Raw genomic sequence first — 27,987 nt, forward strand, 5'->3', positions numbered from 1 at the left:
CTGAAAAATATCAAATCACCAAAACCGTTCGTCGTGGCTCGCAAGGGCTTGACCTTTCCTTTTCACTTTGTCACGTTTTTAAAGGGAGTTTTTCTTTTGAGGGGCTCACAAACCGCTTACGAACCGATTTCCGGCGGGACGTCGGCCGGAATTCATGAGTCCTCCGCCCCGGCGGTTTCCTCGGTAACCGTTCCCTCCTCGGCGATATATAAAAGGCCTCTCCGCAGTGCGCCTTTTCCTCTCACGGTTTCGCAACCCGAGAGTCCACGAAATCTCTGGCGAGTTTTCCGGCCGATCCGGTAGAAAAGATCGGAGCGGCCACAGTTTCCGGCGATTTGTAGCCGCCGGAAATTCGCGTTAATCGAGACTTTCTCTCTCTCTCTCTCGGGTGTTTTCTTTTTCTTTGGTCGGTTTCTGGGGAAGGGAATTGGAGCGGTGATAGTCGGGGGATCCGGCCGTTCACGGGCCGGAGTTGCGAACGGATGATCTGATCCGGCGGTGAATGAATGCATCCTTTTTGCTGCGTGACGTCGACCGTCAACAGCGAGCGGAGCACGGTGGGCGATCTCGTCGAGATGCCGGTGAGGTCGGAAGGGGAGCGGGGGACGATGAGCAGGGAGGCGTCCCTGCATTCGGTTTCGATCTCGTCGGCGGTGACCGGAGACATGGCGAACGGGTTCCGGGTATCGGCGGTGACCGGAGACATGGCGAACGGGTTCCGGGTATCGGCGGTGACCGGAGACATGGGGAACGGGTTCCGGGTATCGGCGGCGGGCGATCACAGCAGGCTCCGGCTGCAAGATTTCTCGCTGAGGGGGTCGGTCCAGGAGAATTACGATCTCCGGGAGGTGAAGCTCAATAACATCGTCGGGAATGGGATCTCCGGGATTCTTTACAAGTGGGTGAATTACGGCAAGGGGTGGCGGCATCGGTGGTTCGTTCTCCAGGACGGAGTGCTCTCGTTTTACAAGATCCATGGGCCGGACAAGATCGAGTTGAATCAGGAGACGGAGAAGCGGTCGAAGGTTATCGGCGAGGAATCGTACCGGCGGATTTGTAAACACACGAATGGGAGCAATCACGACCACCATCATCATAATCAGAGTAATCATTATCAGAACGGGGATTGGCACTCACGGGGAAAACCTGTTGGCGAAATTCATCTCAAAGTATGTTTCTTTTCTTGGGGGGGTTCTCTTCGCCCTTTTTTTTCACCCGTTTCTGGTTTATTATTCTTTTTTGGGTGCGTCGTGTTTGGTTATGATGGGACGGATCTGAGCATCTGAGATCTTCGATATTTTCTTGATGCTGTTGGTGGTGGGTGGCGTAATGGCTGCTGTCGTTTCCTATTTTAAGTATTGGGGTCTTTGGTTTCATTCAATTTTTATTGCACAGAAGGTCCCTGGGATGAAGGGAAGAACGCAATGTGATGCAGCTAAGCAATGGGTGATATTCCGTAGTCTCTCTCTCTCGTGTAATTTCCAAATGTAGGAATTGAGTTTTTAGCAAGAAAAGAATCAAACAAAGAAAAGAGCTGGGAGTTTTTTTTCTCCTCTGTTTTTGCTTTCATCCCCCACTTTGTTTCTTTTTTTTTTCTTTGTTTTTTTTGCGGAATGGAGAGTGTTAAACTAGCCAGATCAAGAGGAACCATAACCAGTGGTTCAACTGCAAGATTAATCAGGTTTACATTTACTTCAAAGTCTGAAAATGTGGTTATGATTATTTTCATTTTTCTTCTCATTTCTTTTTATCTGATGGGGCCTAACGACGGGCAAATCTTTGGTTGCTTCATTATGCAAGTATGGTTGGTGCCATCAACGTCTGTCCTTTTTTTCTCACTTTTGCTTTTGATGTTCTTTTTTTTTGTTCCTCTTATCCTGATTAATTTTCTTTAGGTCTCTTCCATTAGAGAGAGCAAATCAGATGATAGGAGATTCTCGATATTTACGGGAACCAAGAGGCTGCACTTGAGAGCAGAGACTCGAGAAGATCGTGCTGCCTGGGTGGAGGCCTTGCAGGCTGTGAAGGACATGTTTCCGCGGATGTCAAACAGTGAACTTATGGCACCAGTAGATGGGATTACTGTTTCCACAGAGAAGCTCAGGCAGCGATTGCTGGAAGAAGGGCTCAATGAGTCTGCCATCCTGGATTGTGAACAAATCATGAGGACCGAATTTTCAGCTTTGCAAAATCAACTGATTATTCTAAAGCAAAAGCAGTCTCTACTCATCGATACTCTTCGGCAGCTAGAGGTGTGGTTTTTGTGGTTCCACTAATTGATTGTTTGTTAAGTCTTACCTTTGTTTGTAGCATTGAAGATGTTCTGCTGATTTTATTCTTGGAAACAAATTATCCATGTAGAGCATTTGAGCTTGTCTGTTTTTATACATTACAGTGCCACGATACTGTTAGGAATGTAGGACTCAAGCGGCAGGTTCTGATGAGTCATGATTGGAACTTTCTCAGTAATGCCATATGAAATTAGTGATGGTATCTGAAGACTTTAGGTTGAACAGTGAGCACTCCTTTCTCTTTTGATAGAGAATAAAGTATGTCAAGTTCATTATGATAATTCTAGGTTTGCTTGAGGTTAGACCTTTGGAGCATGTGAGGTAGAGGACTCTATTAAATGGATGATTACATAGGGCTTGACATATATAAGCATTTAGTGTCAGTGGCAACTGGAAATGAAATGTCACTTTTTTGTATAAGCTGCACTGCTACTGAAATTTGCCAATCTTTTGGAGTTAATCAGTGGAGGACAGAGACTGAAACTGAATGATAGAATCACCATAAGTAGTGTATATTGATAAACTTATAAGTATTCCTATCATGATTTGAATTTGGTCTTTTTCCTCCCTTTTTGGTTAATCAGGTCATCCATTTTACTGTATAGGTTTTCTTTCACCTATCATTTAATTATCCACTTCTATGTTGCGCCCTTGAGCTTGACCACTGGGATTCTTTTGGCATCCTTCTGCAATACAACTAAATGCATAAAAAATTTTAACCTACCCCTAGATCATATATACTGATCTGAGGCACAATGTTTATTGCAAAACAAAAGTAAAATAGGAAGATGTTTTTTTACTATAATCATCATTGAGAAAAATGAAGCTGAACTTTCTGTTAAGAACATACTGTCCTATTTCTAATTAAATTAGTTAACATTCTTGGAGGAATCTGTAAACGTCAAAATTTGAAAGACTCTTTGATTTCCACTTCCACAAACGAAGTTTAACTTCATAGGAGGTTTCCCATGCTAGTCATATATTGTTTGAATATCTGAGCATGGGTACTTGCACCTTATGCGCTACATGATACAAATAGACATAAATCTATTATGTGTTATTGATGTAAATGGTACTGGCTCATAATCCTGATATTTGAACTGAATATCTCAACTTGGTACTCAAAGTTCTGGGTCTTGAAGACTCTAAACTCTTACTGAATCAGGTTGCAGTTTGAGAACCTAGACTGTGTATAAAGCTTTGAGACATCAGCCCAGTACTCAAGTTCAAAAAATTAGATGGCCTATAAAATGCAACTTAAATGAAGTCCAAATTAAAGTCCTTAAATATGCCTTTTGGTTTCTATTGATATGGAACTCATTGCCATGCTATCAACTAGGCTCCACTTGAAGGAAGAATTTCTCTGTTGATACTGAGATTCCAGTGTCTGGACTCAGGCACCTTCTTTTGCATCATGTTACTTGTTTTTCATGGTCATTTTGACCCTACCTTTCCCATGATTATTTGCTGTTCTTCTAACCAAAGCTGGTAGAGCAGGAAGGGAATATGGACACCATACATAGGTGGAAGTCATCATTGACTCTCAAGCAGAGGACCAGTGACACGAGTCAAACTTCAACAGAAATCTGGGAATAGCTAGAGGGAATCATGTTGGAAGCACAAGAAGATATATGAAGTGGAAGTCAGCAATTCCATCTTTCGTAAAGAGGTCAAATGAGGACAGTATTATTGGAAATTTAGGGAAAAAGTGGCGGAGGATCTTATGGGATGAATCACCCAAGAAGATGCAATTAGTGTATTTTGTAGTGAATCCTTTTTTTTAATTCTTTGTACTCAGCAAAGTATCATTTTCTTATAGCAGCAATTAGCACTGCTGAAGAATTTGAACTCTGCACGTGTATATGGATTGTATTGGAAAGAAACATAATTCTCTTTCACAGCAAATCTATGTACAGAGGACATAAATCCATCCAAATCAGTATTCATGCTTCTCATGAGTTTGTGAAGAGCATAGATTAATGTTTGGCCATGAGAATTCATCTCCTCAGGAACACTTCTGGAAATTGTGGACTCAATAATGCATAGCAGATTGGTGTTTTCTAATATGTTTGTTTTTGGCTCTGATTTGTATTTTCATGGTCCTTGGATGTGATGACAAAGAGCTTTATTGGTTCCATGTGTGTTTTGGCTCTTTGATTCATGGATTTTTCCCCATGAAATACCTCTCTGGAGATGTAATTCAGTTCTGTATTTAGTGTTTCGTCAAGTATCTACCATTGATTATGAGTGCAAGGGTTGGGTATTTACATAAGGTTAGTTTCTGCAATGTATTAGACTTGAGAGAATCATTTATTATGATAAACAAATACCATCCTTGAATACTTCATTTAACAAGCTCTATGTAATGCAAAATGATCTCTGAACTTTTTTTTGAACGCCTGACCCATGTGTGGTTCATCTTGTCAACTTTAATCTTATAGCTAATTTTCTTAAGTTGAAGCAGGCCAGCAACATTTCCCCTCATTTGTTAGCTATAGAACACACACAACAGCATGGAAATTTTGGGATTCTGGATTGACATTATGTCTGGTTTTAAAAAATACTTCCAAAGTTTTTAGCTTTTGTTTTAAGCAAGGCAATTTGAAAATGAGAAAATTGGGAACAACTACAAAATAGAGAAAGTAGGAAGCATTCACCCAAGGCCAAACAGAAAAAAGAACCAATGCTAAGAACTTCAGATTGATGACTTGTTCGCTCCAGTATTTGTGCATAAATTACTCTATGTTGCTTGTTGTATGGCATTTCTTCATGTTTAGCATGTCCAGTTTCTTCTGTGTTATGACAACATTTTGTTTGGCACAAAAGGATAAGAACTTTATAACTTCAACTCAGATATCTTATGTATTTTTTTTTCATTTTCTAACTTCAGCAGTGAACAGATTGGTCTAATAATTGGAATTATATCCTGTAGACAGAAAAGGTTGATTTGGAAAATACAGTTGTTGATGAGAGTCAAAGACAGTTGGAGCATGGCGCATCTCTCAGATCCAGAACTGACAAATTTAGTGGTACGATATGAGTGAATTTTATTTAATACTTCAAATATTTAGGTTATTGTTCTGCTTCCATCCTCTGAGTAGTTTCTCTTGAAAGGAAAAAATTGTGTTCTAAGTTTTTGTTTGGATAATGGCAAGGAAAATATTAACATGTTGAAGGATAGTCATTGATGCATTACTTGCATGCATTTATGGTGGTTTTGATAAGTGGTTAACAAATTGTTATTTCTTCTTTTAGTATGAGTGCAATATTACAGTCATGCTTTCAATAAAAGTATTTTTTTTCATATTTAACCTGGGGAAACCCCGGAGCCCGGTGTAGGAGACATCGTTGCCTTACTGGGGCAGGAAAACTCCAGGGCTAATACCCTCAACCCCAGGGCCTATGCTTGCTTTGGCTTGCACAGTGGGTTACTGCCTGCGGGAGTCAAACCCTGACTGCCTGTCTGACAGCCGAAGCCCGCTCCAACTGCTCTAACCCCTTTTGGTTAATAAAAGTATTTAACTTTTGCAAATGAATTAAGCAAAAACAAGTAGGTTTAGATGCATGAGTTTTCTTTAGTTTGAAGTTGTGAACTTTTAACTATATTTTGTATTCCACTTTTGAGATGACAAATAAACAAATAGTTTATTTAATAAGAATATGTATGACTATTGAGAGGGTGAATGCAGAAATATACCTTTTTTGCAAATATTATGCTCAAGATAACCCAATTTGATGACTCAGTACAAAACATTCAGAAGTAGAAATCTCTAGTGGTTCTTTAAGAAGCTTCTAATGTGTTGTAGGATTGAAGCATGCGGTGGGTTACACCAGTGATGTAGTTATGACAAAGTACCAGGAATATGCATTTATGTGTTTCATCTGCTTGTGGAGCTCAAGATTCTCATTATTTCAATGACACATTTATTATCACAGAAATGCAAAAGGGGCAATGGAACACATTCAGGATATGACTGTGCAGTGCAACTTCTAGTACTTCAGCACTTAAAATAGTATCTTGATGCGTACTTTTCTAAGGAATATCTTTATATAAATGTACCACTTTTTGATAATATGTCTCTGACTTGACATTGATTCTTAAGTTAAGAGAGGAGATTTGCAGTAACCAGTGCTCAAGATATGGTTCTGCCTTCATATGTAATGGGTTCACATTGTGATTAATTTAACCAGCTTCAGTTTCAGACAGGACATAAACTATCCCATCATGTATGCATATAGAATCTTTTGGGACTTTGTAAAACACACTATACTCATGACAAACAGATGGTAGTGTGTGCCCTATTGGATAATGGATTCTTACGAAAGTATCCATGCTTAGTTTAAGGTCTGCAAGGGTTGCATGCACCATAAGAGAGATGGGTCTTATTTGTTGGATAGTGGCATATTTGAAGTCTTCAATGATAGGCCTTAGTAATCACCTGGGAGAATATTGACCACTAATTCCAAGAAGGAAGCAAGTTAAAAATCTTAAAGGACATTGCTAGGTTTTAGTTGGGCATATGTGTATGTTCCTTAGAAGATGCATGTTCCAAATATTCGTAATCCATTGAAGTTTCATATGTTATTTTTGCCTTCTAAGTATGGAAGGTGTTATGACAACAAAGAAAACAATAAAGAAATAGAGGGATAAATCACAGACTAAGTCACATGGGTGCGGGTGCGGGAGTGTGGCACTTTCAAAAACCTTGGGTGCGGGGTGCGGCAAAAACAAATTATATATATAAAACTCGAGCATCAACAGTTGGAGAGTTAGAGAAATTTATTCAGCAAGAATCTTTTGGAAGCAAATGAGACAGATGAGGACATGACACACCGTGAGCCCCGCGGACCTGGTCGGCCAAGGGTCCTTCTGGCAGCTTCTGTCCCGTGTCCCCCTCATCGGCAAGAACCCACGAGAACGCATACTGCTGGGAACGTGGCAGTCTCTGTCGCGCCTTACACTCCCACGCCCATTAAATGCTGAGGTCCATCCGTGGGCCCCAATGATGGCCTACTCCCAGTCCCACTCCCACACCACCCTACTCCCTACTCCACAACCGTCCCTCGACGTGGACATCAAGGAGCTTTGCCGTAGATTTGGACCAACGAGGAAAGATAAATAATTACAGTGGGCTCCACATCATTCCTCCCCTCTCCCTTCGTATAGATATGTGATATCACCCTCCGTTAGAAGGGAATGATTCTCTTTCGGTGGGGAATATTTTCGATTGAATCATATTCAACGAGTTTTAGCCCGGGAAATTGTCGTGTGCCAGACCCCAATTAATGGTTAAATGATGAAAATGAAGAATAGGAGGTCTTGAAAGGGCGCATTAAATGCTTTATTTATAGTTTCATGCAGAAAAAGTAGCTAGAGATATCAACTTTAAACAGAATGTGTGATTTAGATTATTTGCTCATTTATATTGACGTGACATGAACTAGAAACTATGAAGTTGGAATGAACTTTTACCTTCTAACCAGATGGCAGATGCTCATTTTTTAGCTTCCACCAACTAGCAATCTACATGTCTTTTGGAAGTTATTAGCATCCGAATGCGAGGGTTAAAACCCTCACATATTTCAAACCCCCGCAGCCTCCCTTTTGGGGTTTCCTGAATCGGGCATCCCTCGAGCCTTCAAATAATCGCAGAGGGGAGGGGGGGGGGCTCACCGCCTGCGCCTCCCTCCTCCTCCTCATCTCCCCTCCCGATCACCCTCCTCATCTCTCTCTCAATCGCTCTCCCTCTACCTCGTCTTCCTCGACTCGCCGGAGAACCGGTATACTCCCGAACACCACTAACCCCTGCGTGCGTCTGCGAGCTCAGCGCCATTCCCTCTCCTTCCTCCCGATCGTCGTTGCCGTCGTCGTTGCCGTGACCTCGTAGGTAAAAAGCCTCTCCTTGCGATTTTCCTTTTCGGTTGGGTCGCTGGAGAACCGACAGAGGGTCGAAAACCTCTGTCGTGCCCTCCCTCCTCTGTTTCTGATTAGGGTGTCAGAAGGAGGTCGGTGGCTCATGCCGCCCTTGGCCCTCTCTCTCTGTCGTCGGAGGGTCGGCGGTCCCCTATCGTTTCCTCCCTCTCTCCTGTGGTGCGTCGGAAGGCCGACAAGGAGCTGATGCCCTCCTGTCGCGATCTTCCCTCCTCCTCTGCTCCTTGCCGGAAGGTCAACGCACCCAGGGTCGGGTTGACCGCACCCAGTGCCGCACCCGCACCCAGTGCCGCACCCGCACCCGCGTCGAATCGCGTCGACGCGGGTGCGGCACCCTGCTAGCCGAATCCCTGTGACATAGATCACAGACAGACTGGGAAAATTACCTTCGTAGAAGTTGAGCCTGTCACTTGGGTATGGGTACAGGTGCGGGTACGGGTACGGAGGGTACAACACGGCAATTCCAAAAAAATGTGGGTACGGGGACATGGCTATATATATGTATATATATTAAATATCACATAAATACAAAATAAACTGAATATATATATTATATATCTAATATATATTATATATCTAATATATATTATATACTGAAAATATAATATATAATATATAATATAATATAATAGAGGATATGGAAATTGGCATGCCCGGTACATGTACACGTGTCGACATGGGTACGCCACCTAAAGTGGCGTGTCCCAGTAACATAGAGCTGAACTAGTCTTCTAAAACATTTCCTTAAAAGCTTTTATGAGATTGTCCTCAAAACACTTTTCATGAAATTAATATGAGTTTGGCTCATCACCTTCAAGTTCTTTAATTACTGAAATTGTGTTGTTAGTCAGATGCTGTCCAGTGCTGAAAATATTTCTTATGAGTTATGGCGTCTAACATTTTTGTAACACATAGGATCTATGCAACACAAACTCTTCTAACAGAGCACCGCACCCGCACCCATGCAGGTGTGACACTTGGACATGGCTTCCTTTGTGTCAGGTGAAGTCAACCACATTGAGGTCCATTTCTGTCTAAAAGTAAATTTAGTTAACCCTAACCAAGTTCAGTTATATATATATATATATATATATATATATATATATATGCACACATACATGCATTGTTAACTTAAAATTGTTAAAAATTATATATATACCCAACCCGCACCCAAGTTTTTTTAAAGTGCCGCATCCGCACCCGCACCTATGTGACATAGCATAGGACATGTTTAATGGTTCATTGTTATAATGTTTGTACTAATCTTGCTCCCTATTGTTTGTGCTTTCCTATAATGCGTATCAGTTATAGATCAATGTCTACAAGTTCCATCTATTCATTGTTCAACCAGTTCAATGATTGTCTTGTCACTGATAATATGTTTAGGATAACCATATTACAAGCATTAAGAATCAGCAACTGAGGCTTGTCTGAAATGATAAAATTGTATCCTTGCATGTTTGTTAGGCATTTTAGTTGGTTGTTCTCAACTGGCTACTTTCTCTCTTGGATGAATTCTGATTTTACATTTATTTATTAGGTTCCTTTTTTCGCAAATGATTAGTTTGTCAATGCACCAAGGTAGCTATATAGCAAATTATACAAATAAATGATGAGTTTCTTCGCCAATCTTAGTCGTAGAAACTCTAGACCTCACTCAGTCTGCAATATGTGTCACATGCATAGATTTTTTCGCAAACCTGCGACGCACTAGAGTGCCCAGTCTGGCCAGCCTAATGGCCAAAGGTCGCACACCAACACTTTTCCATGTGTTGAATCATTTCATTGGCGTTGTGCACCACCTCATGCGCAACTGTCTAGCGGAAGCTGATCAAGCACATTTTCAACTGCGAATTTCATCTAGTCCATGCCACGTAGTGCATAGTCGTCTTATACCAGTTATCACTTCCGAAAGGGGCACAAATTTGCCTTAGATTGCGTGACATGGAGCGTATTGCAATTTCATGCGCACGCTACAGCAAAACCTCACTACTGAAGGAACACGACATTGCGGCTGCCAGTCCGAAGACATTTTGATGATTGAATACCATAGCGAAGAGCACTACCCAGACTCATTCGCCGGCGCCTAGGCATTCACTCGCCTAGCCTCGAGTCACCGTACTCGGTTGGAATCACCTAATATGATCTCTAAGGGAATTAGCCCTAACCTACACGCACCCCCATGCGTCCAACCGCTACGCCTGGGGAACTCTTTTAAGCCGAGAGGTCTTTAACCAAATCTCTAAAGGCAACATCTTCTGATCCGCTGACACTGTTTAATCAAACAACGTTCCACGTCTGTGCCGCCACACAACGATGCACTAACGACGATATCGTTGCTTATCGCATGTTGTGTTATCACCGCATGTCATCGATCAAGCCAACGCATACCGCACATTTCTACACTCAATGTATTTTCCACTCTGTAGAGCTTTGTACTGCCACTGCCCCATTCTGAAAGCTCGGTCTGGGACATTCTCCCCCACCCAAACCATTGTCATCTTTGACAATACCGATGCAGGTAAGAACACAGTCTTAACTGATATGCCAATTTTCCTTTGGACTTATCTTTGGTTTACTTCTTTTCTTTACCCTACCCAACTTGTTTTGGTTTTCATCTACTATCGCTGCAACCTTTAACACGTCAAGTCTTATTCCTTAACGCGTCTTCGATCACTTAGACAATAGTCTTCCGCTCCATCAACATCGAGCATCATTTGCTTGTGGGACCCCAGTGCAGTCCCATATACAAGCAGGTCATCCTCGCCCGTACGACAAACTTGTCGTCTTCAAGATCATGACTGGGGTGCCTTTCAACCCCAGCAAGGGCAATTCTAAGCCCTTCGTGGTTCTTGTAGAGAAAGATGGCCACCAATGCGTGTCACAGGGATATCAATTCCCTTAAGCACTAACATACGGTTTTTCAATGGTCCAAACTAGTCCTCAAGTGGGGGATGTCTACTTGCGTATCACCCCAAAATGGTCTTTCAAAGCGTCTTCTTGGGCACTCATCCATAACAGGGGCAACACGACCCAAAACTCTCATTCGGAGACACCAAAACTTTTCTACAGGAACCAAACCGATGAGCCACAAACAAAAACTTTTTTCGCACACACAATTCAGAAAGGAACTGCTAACTCAAGGGACCAAAACAAAGAGCATTTTGCTCAACATGGGCACTCCGCTAACCCACAATCTTAGAGAGAATCTAGAAGTTTAGTTGAGTCTCCCATACCCAAATGTGCAAATCCATACAGCCGAATCCAACGTGCATTCTTTGCATGCACAAGGTAAACGTCACGCTCCACCTGCGAGCCTAACACACAATTGGTAGGAATCTTTGGCTTATTCACGTTCCCTTAGCCAACTGAATAGAAACTTTACACTTCTGCTTATCATCGACAAGATGACCCATACCAACCTGCCAACATCTTGCTTTCTATGTTAAGTCAACCACACTTTAGCTGCTCAAAATTGCGTAACCAAGATAAAGCATCATTGTCCTCTTCAGTATTACACACAATGAACAACAAGGTCTCCCTGAATCTTTCTGCTCTGATGCCAATTTGTCATGGGCATAGAATTTTTGCAAACCCGCGATGCGCCAGACTGGGCAGTCTGGCCAGCTTAACGATCAAACACTGCACACTCGCACTTTTTCATGTGTTGAATCATTTCATTGACCCTGCTCACTACCTCATGTGCAGCTGCTTAGCGGAAGCTGATCAAGCACATTTTCAAATGTGAATTTCATCTAGTCCATGCCACTTAGTGCATAACTGTCTCATACCTACTATCACTTCCGAAAGAGGTACAAATTTGCTTTAGCCTTGCGTGATATGGTGCGTATTGCAATTCCATGCGCACGCTACACCAAAACCTTGTCACTGAAGGAACAAGACCTTGCGAGCCCCAGTCGGAATACCAGTTGATGATTGAACACCGTAGCGAAGAGCATCACTCAGACTCATTCGCCAACACCTAGGCATTCACTCGCCTAACCCCGAGTCACCATACTCGGTTAGAATCACCTAATGTGATCCTTGGGGAATTAGCCCTAACCCACATGCACCCTCGTGCGTCCAACCGCTATGTGTGGGAAACTCTTGCAAGTCGAGAGATCCTTAACCAAATCTCCAAAGGCAACATCCTCTGATCCGCTGGCACTGCTTAATCAAACAACGCTTCACGTCTGTGCCGCCACACAACGATGCACTACAACAACAACAACAACAACTACGCCTTCATCCCAAAACAATTGGGGTCGGCGATATGAACCAACAAAGAAAATCATTCTGAGTCTTCCACATGAATCCTTCTCCTCCATTTATTTCTATCCAATGCCATGTCATCGGTGAGGTTCAAAGCATTCATATCCTTTCCTATCACCTCCATCCATGTCTTCCTAGGACTACCCCGACCTCTTTTAACTAATATATTTTCCCATTTCTCCATCCTTCTAACTGGAACATCATTAGGCCTTCGTCGAATATGTCCAAACCATCGTAAACGATTCTCTCTCATCTTATTTTCAATGGGTGCAACGCCTACCTTCTTATGTATCTCCTTGTTCCGAATCTTATCTTTTATTGTATTTCCACACATCCATCTCAGCATACGCATCTCAGCTACACTCATTTTTTGAATATGATGTCTCTTGGCAGCCCAACATTTCGTACTATATAGTAAAGTGGGCCTAATAGTCGTCCTATAAAACTTTTCCTTTAACCGCAATGACATTCTACGATCGCACAACACTCCAGTTGCACTCTTCCATTTCATTCACCCAACCTTTATCCTATGATTTACGTCTCCATCAATTTCTCCATACTTTTGAATGATAGATCCCAAATATTTGAAAGAATCATCCACCGGTATTTCTTGTTCACCAAGCTTCACTGCACTTCCATCACTACTTCGTTGCTTAATAAATCGACATTCCATGTATTTTGTCTTACTCTTACTCAATTTAAAACCTCTTGCTTCCAATATCTGTCTCCATAATTCTAACTTAGCATTAATCCCAACTCTAGACTCATCAATCAAAACAATATCATCAGCAAACAACATACACCACGACACATTTTTCTTGAATTGATCTCGTAAGCTCATCCATCACTATAGCAAATAGGAAAGGGCTTAAAGCAGATCCTTGATGTAACCCAACCGTTATAGGAAAATTGGTTGTCACCCCTCCACAAGTGTGGACATTGGTTACTACTTCATACATATCTTTAATTATACTAATGTACTTGAGAGAAACACCTCTTCATCATTGTCCACCAGAGAACGTCCCTAGGTACTCTATCGTAAGCCTTCTCCAAATCAATAAAAACCATATGCAAATCTTTGTTCCTCTTTCTATTTCTCTCAATAAGTTATCTAAGAAGATGTATAGCTTCCATAGTTGATCTTCCAGGCATAAAACCAAATTGATTCTCCGATATCATGACAACCTTCCTCAACCTAGACTCAATCACCCTCTCCCAAAGTTTCATAGTATGACTCATGAGTTTTATACCACGATAGTTTGTGCAATCTTGTATATCACCCTTATTCTTATATAGAGGCACCAAAGTACTCTTCCTCCACTTATTTGGCATCTTATTTGTCCGCCAAATCTTGTTAAAAAGATTTGTCAACCATTCTAAACCTTTCTCTCCCAAGCATTTCCAAGCCTCGATAGGTATACCATCTGGGCCAACTGCCCTTCTTGATTTCATTTTCTTCAAAGCCTCTGCAATTTCTTTCTTTTGAATCTTGCGCATGAAGTCACGATTCATCTCATGAAAAGGAATGAAAAAGTCTCCAAGATCTTGAGCATGACTTTCATTAAATAGCTTATCAAAATAATCTTTCCATCTCTCCTTAATCTCCTCATCTTTGACTAAAACCCTTTGTGTTTCATCTTTGATACATCTAACCATACCCAGATCCCTCGATTTCCTATCTCATCTTTGCAAGCCTATAAATATCCTTCTCGCCCTCTTTGGTATCCAACTTGTTATAAACCTCCTTATATACCTTATCCCTTGCGTTCCGAACTACTTTTTTAGCTTCCTTCTTTGCTATCATATACTTCTCCAAATTCTCATTATCACGACTTTTACTTAGATTTCTATAACACTCTCTTTTAACCTTAATAGCTAATTTGACATCCTCGTTCCACCACGATGTATCCTTACCTAGCGGTGCACCGCCTTTAGACTCACCCAATACCTCCTTAGCCACCTTTCTAATGCCACCCGCTATCTTATTCCACATAGATTCTGAATCCTCCTCGAGACACCAATCAACTTCCTTAACTACCTGCTCTACAAACATTCCTTGTTTAGCTCCTTTCAGTGCCTACCACTTAATTCTATGATCTATCATATGTCTATCGCTTTTGCGGCATTGTCTAATTCTAAGATCTAAAATTAAGACTCTATGTTGTGTAGCTACACTTTCTCTCGGTATAACCTTACAATCGATGCAACAACCCCTATCTCTCTTTCTAAGTAGGAAAAAATCTATCTGACTCGTATTAACCCCACTTTTAAATGTTACTAGGTGAGACTCCCTCTTCCTAAACCAAGTGTTTGCTAAGATCATATCATAGGATAAAGCAAAATCTAAAATCCTTTCTCCACTTTCGTTTCTTTCTCCTATACCATAGCCTCCATGGATACTCTCAAATCCATCCCTACTAATACCTACATGCCCATTAAGGTCACCGCCGATGAAAAGCCTTTCTCCATAAGATATCCCTTGTACTACTCCATCTAAATCTTCCCAAAATTGATGCTTAATGAAATCATCTAAACCTACTTGAGGTGCATAAACACTAATAATATTAATAATATCCGTACCTAATACTAATTTAATAAGTAAAATCCTATCACTCTTCCTACGGACCTCAACTACATTATCTATAAACTCACGACTCATAACAATCCCTACTCCATTCCTATTCCTATTTATTCCTGTATACCAAATCTTATATCCCCAAGGTTCTATCACTTTTGCTTTCTCACCTACTCATTTGGTCTCTTGTAGACATAAAATAACAATCTTTCTCCTACACATAACATCTACTAACTCTACCAACTTACCAGTTAAAGATCCTATGTTCTAAGTAGCTAACCTAATTTTATGGTCTTGGACTAACTTCTTTACCCCCACCCGTCCAACAAAGTTAGGGAACCTTTGCCTATTTGACACCACACTCGGGCGCCGGTGTGACGCGTCGCTTTCGGGCGACGACCTAGCAACCCTACAACAACAACTACGCCTTCATCCCAAAACAATTGGGGTCAGCGATATGAACCAAAAAAGAAATTCATTTTGGGTCTTCCACATGAATCCTTTTCCTCCAATCATTTATATCCAATGCCATGTCCTCGGTGAGGTTCAAAGCATTCATATCCTTTCCTATCATCTCCATCCAAGTCTTCCTAGGCCTACCCCGACCTCTTTTAACTAATATATTTTCCCATTTCTCCAACCTTCTAACTGGAGCATCATTAGGCCTTCGCCGAATATGTCCAAACCACCGTAAACGATTCTCTCGCATCTTATTCTCAATGGGTGCAACACCTACCTTCTTACGTATCTCCTCGTTCCGACGACCTAGCAACCCTAATGACGATATTATTGCTTGTCGCGTGTCGTGCTATTACTGCACGTCATCGATCAAGCCAACGCATACCGCACGTTCCTACACTCGATGCATTTTCCTCTCCGTAGAGCTCCGCATTGCCACTGCCCCATCCCAAAGGCTCGCTCCGGGACGGCATGAATGCACATTGTTGGCTTTTGCAGTATGAACAAGCATCCACACATGATTAATGTTTAGATAATCAAATTTATCTTACTATAGCATCTTCTATAGATCAGTTATCATTAAGCATCCAGAGCATATATTCAGTGCCTTGCTACATAAGTACCTTGTTTTAGTCTATGTACCTGTTTTTTTTTGCCAATATGGTAGGATGCTTGTTCAGGATGTGAGACAAAGCATACTTGACTGAGTGATGGTTTCCTAACTGCTCTAATTTGTTCAACTTGATATGACTTCATTTGTCTCAGAATATCAGTTCAGGATCTGAAGTGTGATGATTTTGTGTGTGTATTTGTTGAGTTCATCTCAATGGTATTGGAGACACCAGAGTTTTGTTGTGCTATACATTTTTTGTTTTGTGCTTTTTTGAGCTCTTGGCTCATGATGTTTTGTTTGAAGTCAAGCTTGTGTCTGGTCGAAACTCCAAAATAAAACATTTCTTCTAGGATTTTAATTCACCTGCATGTTTGTGATCTATTAAAGTTTGTCTATGTTTTTGAGCGTTAGACATTTAGAATCTTATGAATTTGTTGCTGTTTTTTTTCTGTTTTTTCCCAGAAGTCAGTGTAACTGAATCAGATGATGATAATGAAAGGCAGGATGGGGCAGAGGAAGAAACAGAGGAGGAAGACAATACATTTTTTGATACCCGTGACTTTTTGTCTTCAAGTTCTTTTAAAAGTAGTGGATCCGATTTTCATAGATCATCATTTGATTCAGATGAAGAAGAAATTTATTCAATTGACTCCGATGGCTATATTGATGTTTCCATGCAGTCTGTTGGATTTAATTATCCACATGTTAGGAGGCGTAAAAAATTGCCTGATCCGATTGATAAGGAGAAAGGAGTTAGTCTCTGGTCAATGATTAAAGACAATATAGGGAAGGATCTTACAAAAGTTTGTCTTCCTGTGTACTTCAATGAGCCCCTTTCTTCTTTACAAAAATGTTTTGAAGATCTGGAGTATTCTTATCTTATTGATCGAGCTTACGAGTGGGGTAAGAGGGTAAGTTCAAACAAAATTCACATGAAACGTTTTATCCTTTTCCTTTGAACTAAAAATTTAGTTGAAGCTTTTGTTTCTTTATCTCATTTGCTTTTATTCACACTTGAATTGCTACAAATGGTTGCATGGTTCTAGTAGGATATAGGTGGTCTAGTACACATTGTGAATTCAATTTTCATAATATCATCTGGTTTCATTCAAGTATGGGAATAGGAGTGATAATTTTAACACCTGCATGTTCTGACTGAGTATTGTTTAGTTGTTGACTGAACTTCTTTAACCAAACTCTTCCTTTTCATCATTTAGGATTTTGAATGAGTATACTGTTAGTCTAAAAAATGATTGTTGATTGTTTGGTGAAAAGAGATTATATTTCAAAGATGCTAAGCACAGGAAATTTAGATAGTGAACTATCATTTATCATGACATTATCTCAGTGATGTTTGAGCTATTATTTTTTTATCATAGTATGTCATGGGACATGTCTAATGTGTCAATTTTTTTTTATGTTGGCAATGGTCATGACAAATTTATCTGCTCTGATGGAATCTTTCGTGTGCTGAATGTAACCACTTTTTTCCCCTTAGATCATCTTTCTTTCTGTTATGGGTTATTTTATTCCTGTTATCAGTATGGTTGTCATGCTTCCTGTATTTCAGCTAACTTCAGTTCATCTGTTTTAACATTTTTTTGGGTCTATTTTGCACTCACATTTGATTTAGATGGTCAAAACCTAAAATCTCCTTCTAGCTTTGAAACTTCCTATTGTATATCCTTTTAGTAAGGAGTTCTTTCATAACGTTGCAATCTAACCAACTTAGTGTTTCTTGCCTTTATCTTGTACTGGAGTAAAACTCTTTCTAATTCTTGCTTTTATGTACATGGATTTCTATGTTTAGCATCCTTTTAATTACTTTAGTGTCTGGCACACCTGCATGGATCTCTTACTCACGTCCTTCTCATGACCGGTGCTTTTTGTTAAGATGTACCTTCTGCATATATCATTTATATTATTTTATTTTTTTTAGAATAGGGTATTTTTTCTTTTCTTTCATTTTTTTCTTTTTGTATTTTTGTAGTCTCCTAGTCTAACGGCTAGTTGGCTGCTCCCTTTTGTATATATATAGCGGTTTTCCCCTCTTTGTATTGTATGCATTTTGTGTGCATTATAGCCACTAATAAAATTAATACTTTTACATAGTGAATACTCTCGTGGTGTGTGCCTATTGTGCACTTAGTGGCCTTTTGTGTGTGTGTGCCCATAGTGGCCCTTTGTGCTTGTGCCTTTGGTGACTGTTTTGGTGGATTACGTGCTCGGTTGGTGCTGTTGGTTTTCACTTCTTTACATGGTATTAGGGCCATAGAGCTCTTGATCCTTGAAGTTGGTGATCTTATTGTATCTTGACGTAGAGATGTCATTGCTCGTGTGCTCATGGTCGTGGATTGCTTCTTAAGTGTTTGTGATTCAAGTGCACGTGTTTTCCTTCCACATTACCTTCTTTCTATTCCTCTTTCTCACTTGATCTTCATCTATGGAGGACAAGGAGAGCGTCACCGCCGTGCCCGTCAAGCTCAATGATACAAATTACTTAATGTGGTCTTCTATCATGAAGACCACATTAAGGACATGACATTGGATAGAAATGATTGGAGGAAAAGGATTCATGTGGAAGACCCAAAATTAATTTCTTTTTTTGGTTCATATCGCTGACCCCAATTGTTTTGGGATGAAGGCGTAGTTGTTGTTGTTGTTGTTTGGTCCAGGGTTACCAGAAGCGCCTAGCTAAAAGGGGAAGCGCGCTTCGGAAGTGCGAAACGTCGCGCTTTCGAAGCGTGGGGGGAAGCGTCCCCCTTTTTTGGGAAGTGTGCTTCCCTTTAATGGGGGACATGTTTCCCTTTAATGGGGGACGCATTTCCCTTTAACGGGGGACGCGCTTCCCTTTAATGGGAAGCGCGCTTCCCATCACGTTTCCCCTCGCTTCCCCCCACACTTCCCCCTCGCTTCCCCACGCTTCCCCTGTTTTTTTCAATTTTTTTGTATTTTTTATTTTTTATTTTTATTTTTTTCGCTTCCCCCTCGCTTCCGAGACGCTTCATAGGTCGCTTCCGAGACACTTTCCGAATCGGTCCTAAGTGGTCCCACGCTTCCCCGCTTCCTAAAATTTTGAAAGTGCCTCGCTTCCCGCTCCCGCTTCCCGTATCGCTTCCCGCTCCCGCTTCCTCAACTGGCAACCATGGTTTGGTCTTCTATCATGAAGCATCACATTTGGGGCAAAGACTTGTAGGGGTTAGTGGATGGTTCCGATACAGAGTCCAAACTCCTCCTAACCAAAGTTGAGAACAAAAAAGATTTAGAACTTCAAGGAGAGAAGAAAACCAAAGCTATAGCCAATTATGAAAGGTGGAAAGAGTAGAGAATGGGACACTAAAAAATAATGTCATGTCTTATCAATATTGTAGACATTAAAAAGTGTTATAGTTTGGCAAAGTTTGAGCATGCTAATGATGCTAGGAGCTATCTTAAGAATATGTACTCGCCTAAAGACATTGCACACGTGTGAAACTTGCAAAACAACATTAAGACAATGAATCAAGGGGATATGAGCATTAAAAAATAATATAATGCTTTATCTGAACTATGGGAGGAATTATTAGTCTTGTTTGAACCAAAATGACATTTCTCTTTAGATATTGAGCTATGTCAAAACCAAATAGATGCAGAGCATTTTTATCAATTCATAAATTGGTTGCGACTCAAATTTGAAGCCACCAAGTCAGCTCTACCATAGAGGGAAGATTCTCTCCATTGTTGATACTATTGAAGAACTAAGCATGGAGGAAAATAGGTTAAAGAAACAAGCACCAAAAAATGATGAAGAATCAGTCTTGGCCGGGATCCTATGCTCAGACATACAAGCTACCTCATTTTGATAGATAAAGCAATGAGTATGAAAACAGGAGAAAAAATATTTGTCATCATTGCCACGAACTGGGACACATCAATCCCTTGTGTCCTAAGTTGAGGAAGAGGGAGGAAAAGATGGTGGCTTTCGTTCATCCACCTCAAGAGACTAAGGACGTGAACAACCCCCAAGGTACATCCATCGATAGCATGACCCTATCTCAATTGGTGGATGTGCTTCAACCTCTTCTTAGAGGAACATTTTCTTCAACCCGAGCTGTGGTTTCATCCTATTTCGATCTCGGTATGTCCCCTTGACTTCTTGACTTCGGTGCTTCATTTCATATGACCCCAAATCTTGATATTTTATTCGAATGTTATACTAATTCAAGCACTTCTAATGTTTTTATTGTCGATAGTACATCCTTTGAAATAAAAAGAATAGGAAATTTTGAAAAGAATCTTGAAAATTTCAATTCTAGAAGTTTGATATATTTCTAAATTAAATATAAATCTCTTACCCGTTTATCAAATCTCGGAGCATAGATGTAATGTCTCCTTATCAAATAGTTATTAGGTATAAGATCACTAGTCAAAGAAGCTGATTGAGAAAGGCCATAGAGAATGAAGTTATATGGACGATTTGAAAATACTCAATAATACTTTTTGTTATAATGTTCAAAAATTAGATTTGAGCATGCTAATGATGCTAGGAGCTATCTTAAGAATATGTACTCGCCTAAAGACATTGCACACGTGTGAAACTTGCAAAACAACATTAAGACAATGAATCAAGGGGATATGAGCATTAAAAAATAATATAATGCTTTATCTGAACTATGGGAGGAATTAGTCTTGTTTGAACCAAGATGACATTTCTCTTTAGATATCGAGTTATGTCAAAACAAAATAGATGTGGAGCATTTTTATCAATTTATAAATTGGTTGCGACTCAAATTTGAAGCCACCAAGTCGGCTCTACCATAGAGGGAAGATTCTCTCCATTGTTGATACTATTGAAGAACTAAGCATGGAGGAAAATAGGTTACGGAAACAAGCACCAAAAAATGATGAAGAATCAGTCTTGGCCGGGATCCTATGCTCAAACATACAAGCTATCTCATTTTGATAGATAAAGCAATGAGTATGAAAACAGGAGAAAAATTATTTGTCATCGTTGCCACGAACTGGGACACATCAATCCCTTGTGTCCTAAGTTGAGGAAGAGGGAGGAAAAGATGGTGGCTTTCGTTCATCCACCTCAAGAGACTAAGGACGTGAACAACCCCCAAGGTACATCCATCGATAGCATGACCCTATCTCAATTGGTGGATGTGCTTCAACCTCTTCTTAGAGGAACATTTTCTTCAACCCGAGCTGTGGTTTCATCCTATTTCAATCTCGGTATGTCCCCTTGGCTTCTTGACTTTGGTGCTTCATTTCATATGACCCCAAATCTTGATATTTTATTTGAATGTTATACTAATTCAACCACTTCTAATGTTTTTATTGTCGATAGTACATCCTTTGAAATAAAAAGAATAGGAATTTTTGAAAAGAATCTTGAAAATTTCAATTCTAGAAGTTTGATATATATCTAAATTAAATATAAATCTCTTACCCGTTTATCAAATCTCGAACCATAGATGTAATGTCTCCTTATCAAATAGTTATTAGGTATAAGATCACTAGTCAAAGAAGCTGATTGAGAAAGGCCATAGAGAATGAAGTTATATGGATGATTTGAAAATACTCAATAATACTTTTTGTTATAATGTTCAAAAATTAGATTTAAATTTGTGGCACAAAAGATTGGGACATCCAACAGTATAAAAAATCTCATATTTTTCAAGTTTGAAAAAAAATTGTAATATTGAAATTTTTTCTTATAATGATTGTATTCTTGAAAAAATAAAGAAATTGCCCTTTTATGAAAGAAATTTTGTTTCTACTAGACTGCTTGAATTAGTCAATTTGTATGTTTGAGGTCTAACACCAATTGTATCAAAAGGTGAATATGCATAATATATGATATTTGTGGATGATTTTACTAGACATACTTGAATTTACTTATATAAATATAAAGTCTTTTTGCATTTTCAGAATTTTCATAACTTGGTTAAGAATAAATTTACCAACATTTCTATCTTTCGCACAAGTTCAGGGAGAGAATTTTTGTCTAAAGAATTTAAAGATTATCTTAACTTATACAACATTATACATTAAAGATTTTGTCCACACACACCTCAATAAAATGGTTTGATTGAGAGAAAACATAGATATATTATTGAAACTACTAGCTATTTATTTCAAGTCATGCACCTAAAGTCTTTTGGGTCGAAGCAACTTTGACTATTGTGTATCTTATAAATATAATGCCATCTTCATCGTTACAAAATATCTCTTTCATCAAAAAATTGTTTAAACTTACTCCTGATTATTTCAGATTAAGATTTTTTTAACGTAAGTGTTTTGTTTTGATGAACAAAAATAATAACTTTTTTCCTAGGGCTATTCCTTGTGCTTTCTTTGAATATACAAACAACCAAAAGGGATGTAGATGTTATGACCCTAAAAATGGAAAATCATATGTTTCGAGAAATGTGTCTTTTATAGAAAATAAGTTTTTTTATTATGAAAAAACTAATGAAGTAATTGAGTATTCATTCTTGCTCGACTTTCTTTAAAAGCATGATATTGATGATTGTGATTGTGAGATTGGTCATGATTGGAGTTGCTTATTTCCCCATAGGGTACTTGTCTCAATCTAAGATTGTCTCTTATGCTTTCAGGTCTAGAATTATGAATGATAAGAGAGTATACTTTCGAGGTTACTAATGCTAAGATGAGAATTGATGATGGAGAGCCTCTTGAAAACCCGATGCCTTATCGACAATTGATTGAATTACTCTCTTATCTATCTATTGCTACACCTAACATAACACATGTTGTTCGTACAACTAGTCAATTTCAATATGCTCATACATATGTTCACATGGGAGTTATTTTATGGATTGTTAAATACATCAAAATTTTTATTTCTGGAGGTCTTTTTTTGTCTTCTTCTTGTATGTTAGATTTAATTGCCTATACTGATGCTGATTGGGGATGTGGTTTCTATAATAGGCACTCAACCACAGTTTTTTCTGTGTTTCTAAGTGAATCTTTGATCTCATAGAGGTGTAAGAAGAAACAAAAGGTCTCACTTTCATCAACAAAAGCCTAATATCATGCCATGACTACCATCATGATAGAGGTGGTTTGGCTAGGAAGATTGCTGGCTGACACAGGTGTTTCTGTAAAAAGAGCTTAAAAATGTGTTGTGACAATAAGAGTGTTATTTACATCCCCAACAATCATATGTTTCATGAGAGAACAAAGCACATTGAGATGAATTGTCACTACTTATGAGAGAAGTATTTTCAAGGCAACATTGACCTACCCTACATCACATCAAAGTACCAATTGACAGACTTCACCGAACTTCTCTTAGCTCCTAGGTTTTACTTCTTAGCAAACTTTTGGTCATTATACTGTAAGTTTGGGGAGTGTTAAAATGTACATTATATGTATATAATTTTATTTTATTTAGAATGGAGTATTTTTTCTTTTCTTTTTTTTGTATTTTTGTAGCCAACTTTGTGTTGACTAGCCGTTAGAGCTAGTCTAACGGCTAGATAATCCAACTGCTAGTTGGCTGCTCCCTTTTGTATATATATTAAGGGTTTTCCCCGTATTGTATGCAGTTTGTGTGGATTATATCCACTAATAAAATTAATGTTTTTACATAGTGAATGCTCTCTTGGTGTGTGCTTATTGTGCCCTTAGTGCGCTTTTGTGAGTGTGCTCATAGTGGCCTTTTGTGCTTGTGCCTTTGGTGGATTATCGTGCTCAGTTGGTGGTGTTGGTTCTCACTGCTTTACACTTTTTCTTTTAAGATTGCCATGTTTGCGTGGATTAATATTTTTTCCCCTGATGGGTTAAGAATTCACTGGTCAGTGATCAGTATTTTGTTTTATTTGATGGTATAATGTAGGGGAATAGCTTGATGAGGATTCTGAATATAGCTGCATTTGCAGTGTCTGGTTACGCCTCTACAGAAGGAAGAAACTGCAAGCCATTTAATCCACTTTTGGGAGAGACATATGAAGCTGACTATCCCGACAAAGGACTCCGTTTCTTCTCAGAGAAAGTATGTTTATTTTTAGCACCCATTAATTGCAGAAAATTTCTTAATTTATCATTCTTCCTTTGGTTCAACATTGCCAACTTGTACAAATTTCTTCCCTACTGTTTTTACATAGAAGCTGCCTTGTTTGACTGGTTCAATTTTTCTGCCTTAAGAATAACATTTACCATAAGGTTTTCTTATTTCTGAACATAGAACTCTTGCTATTTGATGTGGCTACTCCTTATTCTCTCTTCAAGTTTTGCATCTGATATGACATTATAATTTCATGTATGTGTTTACTTTGCAGAGACGTAAGGAACCATTCTAGGATTCCAGTTCCTAGTACCATGACCAAAATGAACCCGTGTTGATCATCTCTTCCAAATGTTCCAATATTTATCCTCACACTTCCTCTGAAAAAAGAGATGAGATACCTTGAAATAAATATTTGTTCCAGTGGAACGTTCTAGCGGGGGTTGACCGTTGAGACACGGTCCAAGCTTCTTAGATCGACCAAGATCATATTTATTACCAACTATTTTGTTGACATAGTGATTAGTGTCTCCTGTTTATATCCCATTAGTTGAGACATGTCCATTACCTAATGTAGCAGTTTTGGCAGTTGAGCAGGAAAATTTTCATTTTCTTTGTAATTTCTTAAGGCAGTTGATTGCTGCTAGTATTTCTTTACCTTTAAGGGGTATGTTTGGAACTCTAATACACCCTAATATTGAAATATTGGATTACATCACAATTCCCCAGTTTTTTCTTTTGACATGTCCAATACTGAAGAAAGAAAGCATCCTTTTGATGGCTGTTCTATTTTAGTCGACCTGGTGATGCTTCCTACCATTTTAATTGCATTTCAAATTATATCAATGGCCCTTAAAGGCCTGGTTCTATGATCTGAATTGTAACTGTAGATTGCGTTCTGGATTTTTATCTACTGCTGCTGTTGGTAGTTCCCTTTTTGAATGTCTTTTGCTGAAGATCGTGTAATTTCACCTCTTTCACAGTACAGTTAATTATATGAACTTATCCTATAGGTAAGCCATCACCCCATGATTGTTGCATGCCACTGTGAAGGTCGAGGGTGGAAATTTTGGGGAGATAGTAATCTAAAGAGTAAATTTTGGGGCCGTTCCATTCAGCTTGATCCTGTTGGTATATTAACTTTAGAGTTTGATGACGGGGAGGTTCTTCAATGGAACAAGGTATGCGACTTAGCATATAACATCAAATGCTTTCCGAACTGAGGATCATGTTGCTGATATTAAATTTATTGTTTCAGGTTACAACATCCATTTATAACCTTATTTTGGGGAAGCTATATTGTGACCATTATGGTACCATGCGGATACAAGGAAACTGTGAGTATTCATGTAAGCTAAAATTCAAGGAGCAATCCATCATAGATAGGAACCCACACCAGGTGAGTCATTGAAGCCTCTCCCTCTCATTTTCCCTTTTTATGAGTGCACAATATGCAAGATTGTTCTCTTTTATTTTGTTTTAATTTTCTGGCTGTCATCCATGAACTTCATTTTTGAAGCAAATATGAAGCTTGCCTTCTTTTTCATGCCCTCAAACTTTTAGAAGATAAGGAAATAACCAATTATTAGGGCAATCCTTTAGAGTCATTCTCAAGCAGCTGTAGAGACTGCCATGAATATGAATATATGGAAATTTCAAGCAGTATGATTTCACTGAAGGTCCAGGACACAATATTATCTGCTTTTTTTTAATTAAAAAGTTTATTCTGATTCCCAGTTATTCTCAAACAAGTTATCCTATCTTCATGTGTTAATATTGAAGGCGTCATGAACTATTGTAGCAAGTCTTGTCAATGTCAGGACTATTCTCTAATGGAAGTATGAATTTCAGCCGGATGATTTAAATGACAGGTTCATGGCATGGTTCAAGATAGGAGTGGCAAAACGGTAGCGACACTATTTGGAAAATGGGATGAAAGCATGCATTATGTGAAAGGAGATTGCTCTGGAAAAAATAAAGAGTCCTTACCTGAAGCCCGCTTGTTGTGGAAGAGGAACAAGCCAGCCAAGTTTCCTACTCGATATAACCTGACTCGTTTTGCCATTACATTGAATGAACTCACTCCAGGATTAAAGGTGCTTGTGATGCCTATTGTTTATTCATCCTGTAGATTTCTCTTAACAGACGAACATTGACTGAGCATGCATCTGTTGCTGATTCTTTTACGAGCAGGAAAAATTGCCCCCAACAGATTCAAGGTTGAGACCAGACCAGAGATGTTTGGAGAATGGTGAGTACGAGTTAGCGAATGCTGAGAAGCTCAGATTAGAGCAGCGGCAACGGCAGGTGAATAGCTCGTAACTCTTAGTTCATTTGTAGCACGTTTTGCTTTGGTCATACGTGGGATGAGCCATTACACGTGAGAAAGTTCAAGCTGTGATTGTTGGTCACAAGGTCTGGCTTATGACCAACTTTCACAAGTTTCAAAGGAGCATTCTCGAGTATCATAATCACAACTTGCACTTTCTCATGTTTCACTAAGCTTGAGAAAGTGCTGTGATTGTGATTTGCAACCACAGGCTTGAGAAAAATCCAACTTTCACAGGGCTTTGCAAACGTGACGTGAGTGCTATTATGTTGGTGCCCGAAAATAATGGCATTCAGTCAGTCGTTTCTGACAATTATGAAAATTGGTGGGACCACTTTGCTGGTGTGCCCTCCAAATCGCACCCCACTCAATCACAGTGAATATGGTTCTCGGTCAACTTGTATGAAATGTGGGGTCAGTTGCAGTCCAGTACTATTCATGCACAGAGAGAGACTGAGGCTGGAATCTAACCCCCCCCCTCCCCCCCCCCCCCCCCCCCCCCCCCACAAAAAAAAATAAAATAAAAAATAATTGACAAGAGCAAGTTGCAAAAGAGTGGACTGCTTGTTAGATGGTGTCAGTATGGAGGAGCCAAACTTCACGTTATGCTTGACTTTCCCCTCAAATGACTCTTCCCTCCCCTCAATAGTCAATACTGGTTGCAGGTTAGACTGACTGACTACCTCAAAACCTGGAACCATCATACCCTATTCTGGTCACATGATCCAGACGAGTCTTGTATTTCTGTTCCTTAAAAAAACAAGTAAATAAATAAAAACACGGTAGATGAATGTCTGTCTTAGCTTGTTCTGGTCGAGGAGAGTGAAGGCCCCCATCTTTCAATCATTTTCTGTTGCGAGATGCCTTGTTTCTGATTCAGTTGCTATCAAGATGTGATGTGGTGTGGCCTGTGTTTAACGGCTTGTTTATTTTTTGTTTGGTGGGGTTGTGTGAGGCAGGCAAGGAAGATGCAGGAGAGGGGATGGAAACCGAGGTGGTTTACTAAGGACAAGGGCAGCGACAAGTACAGATACATTGGTGGGTACTGGGAGGCCAGGGAGAGTGGTCGGTGGGACAACTGCCCGGACATATTCGGGCAGGTCACAGTGGATCAGCAGCTGCTAGAGTGAAACCACTTTTCTTTGGTTTCAGTTGCTCAGCCCTCGAACTTGGTGGGGGGAGATTCCGGTGGCTCTTTTCTTGCTCACAATTCGAGCCCTCCTGGTTGCCACGTGAGCTTCAACCGTGCGGGGTTTCAACTACCTTTCCATCTCCAGTGGTGTGGTTGTCGCCTTCTGCTCTCTCTCCTTTTTTCTTTTTTTGATTTTGGGGTGGACATTTTCAGCCTTTTCTTGCAAAGGAAATAGTTGGTTGTTCTCTGGTGATAATGCAGTCTTGTTATTCTTGGGCGAAAAGATGCCAGTAAAAGTTAAGAAAAGGGAAATGGGTCACGTCTCTTTCTTTCATGGGGGGACCCCCAAGTTTGTATGCTGTCTGGT

At 39.8% G+C, this 27,987-nt stretch overlaps 1 protein-coding gene across 3 annotated transcripts; it reads left to right on the forward strand.

Moving 5' to 3' along the window:
* Nucleotides 1-9: 9 nt before the first annotated feature.
* LOC149812242 (oxysterol-binding protein-related protein 1C-like) lies at nucleotides 10-27,926 on the forward strand. 3 transcript variants are annotated; one of them, XM_089992541.1, is made up of 10 exons: nucleotides 10-1,169; nucleotides 1,896-2,252; nucleotides 5,224-5,320; nucleotides 16,605-17,053; nucleotides 23,992-24,147; nucleotides 25,173-25,340; nucleotides 25,418-25,558; nucleotides 26,031-26,255; nucleotides 26,353-26,466; nucleotides 27,448-27,926. In XM_089992541.1, the coding sequence occupies exons 1-10, from the start codon at nucleotides 507-509 to the stop codon at nucleotides 27,616-27,618; spliced, it is 2,541 nt and encodes an 846-aa protein (XP_089848667.1). In that variant the 5' UTR covers nucleotides 10-506; the 3' UTR covers nucleotides 27,619-27,926. The 3 variants fall into 3 exon arrangements, 2 of the variants coding, with proteins under 2 accessions (XP_089848667.1, XP_089848668.1); XR_016428456.1 differs by having other exon boundaries at nucleotides 51-1,169; nucleotides 26,011-26,255; XM_089992542.1 differs by having other exon boundaries at nucleotides 51-1,169; nucleotides 16,608-17,053.
* Nucleotides 27,927-27,987: the final 61 nt, after the last annotated feature.

This window comes from Nuphar pumila, chromosome 17 (genome assembly GCF_984573655.1).
Source record: "Nuphar pumila chromosome 17, dmNupPumi1.hap1.1, whole genome shotgun sequence".
In the NCBI taxonomy this organism is placed as follows: Eukaryota; Viridiplantae; Streptophyta; class Magnoliopsida; order Nymphaeales; family Nymphaeaceae; genus Nuphar; species Nuphar pumila.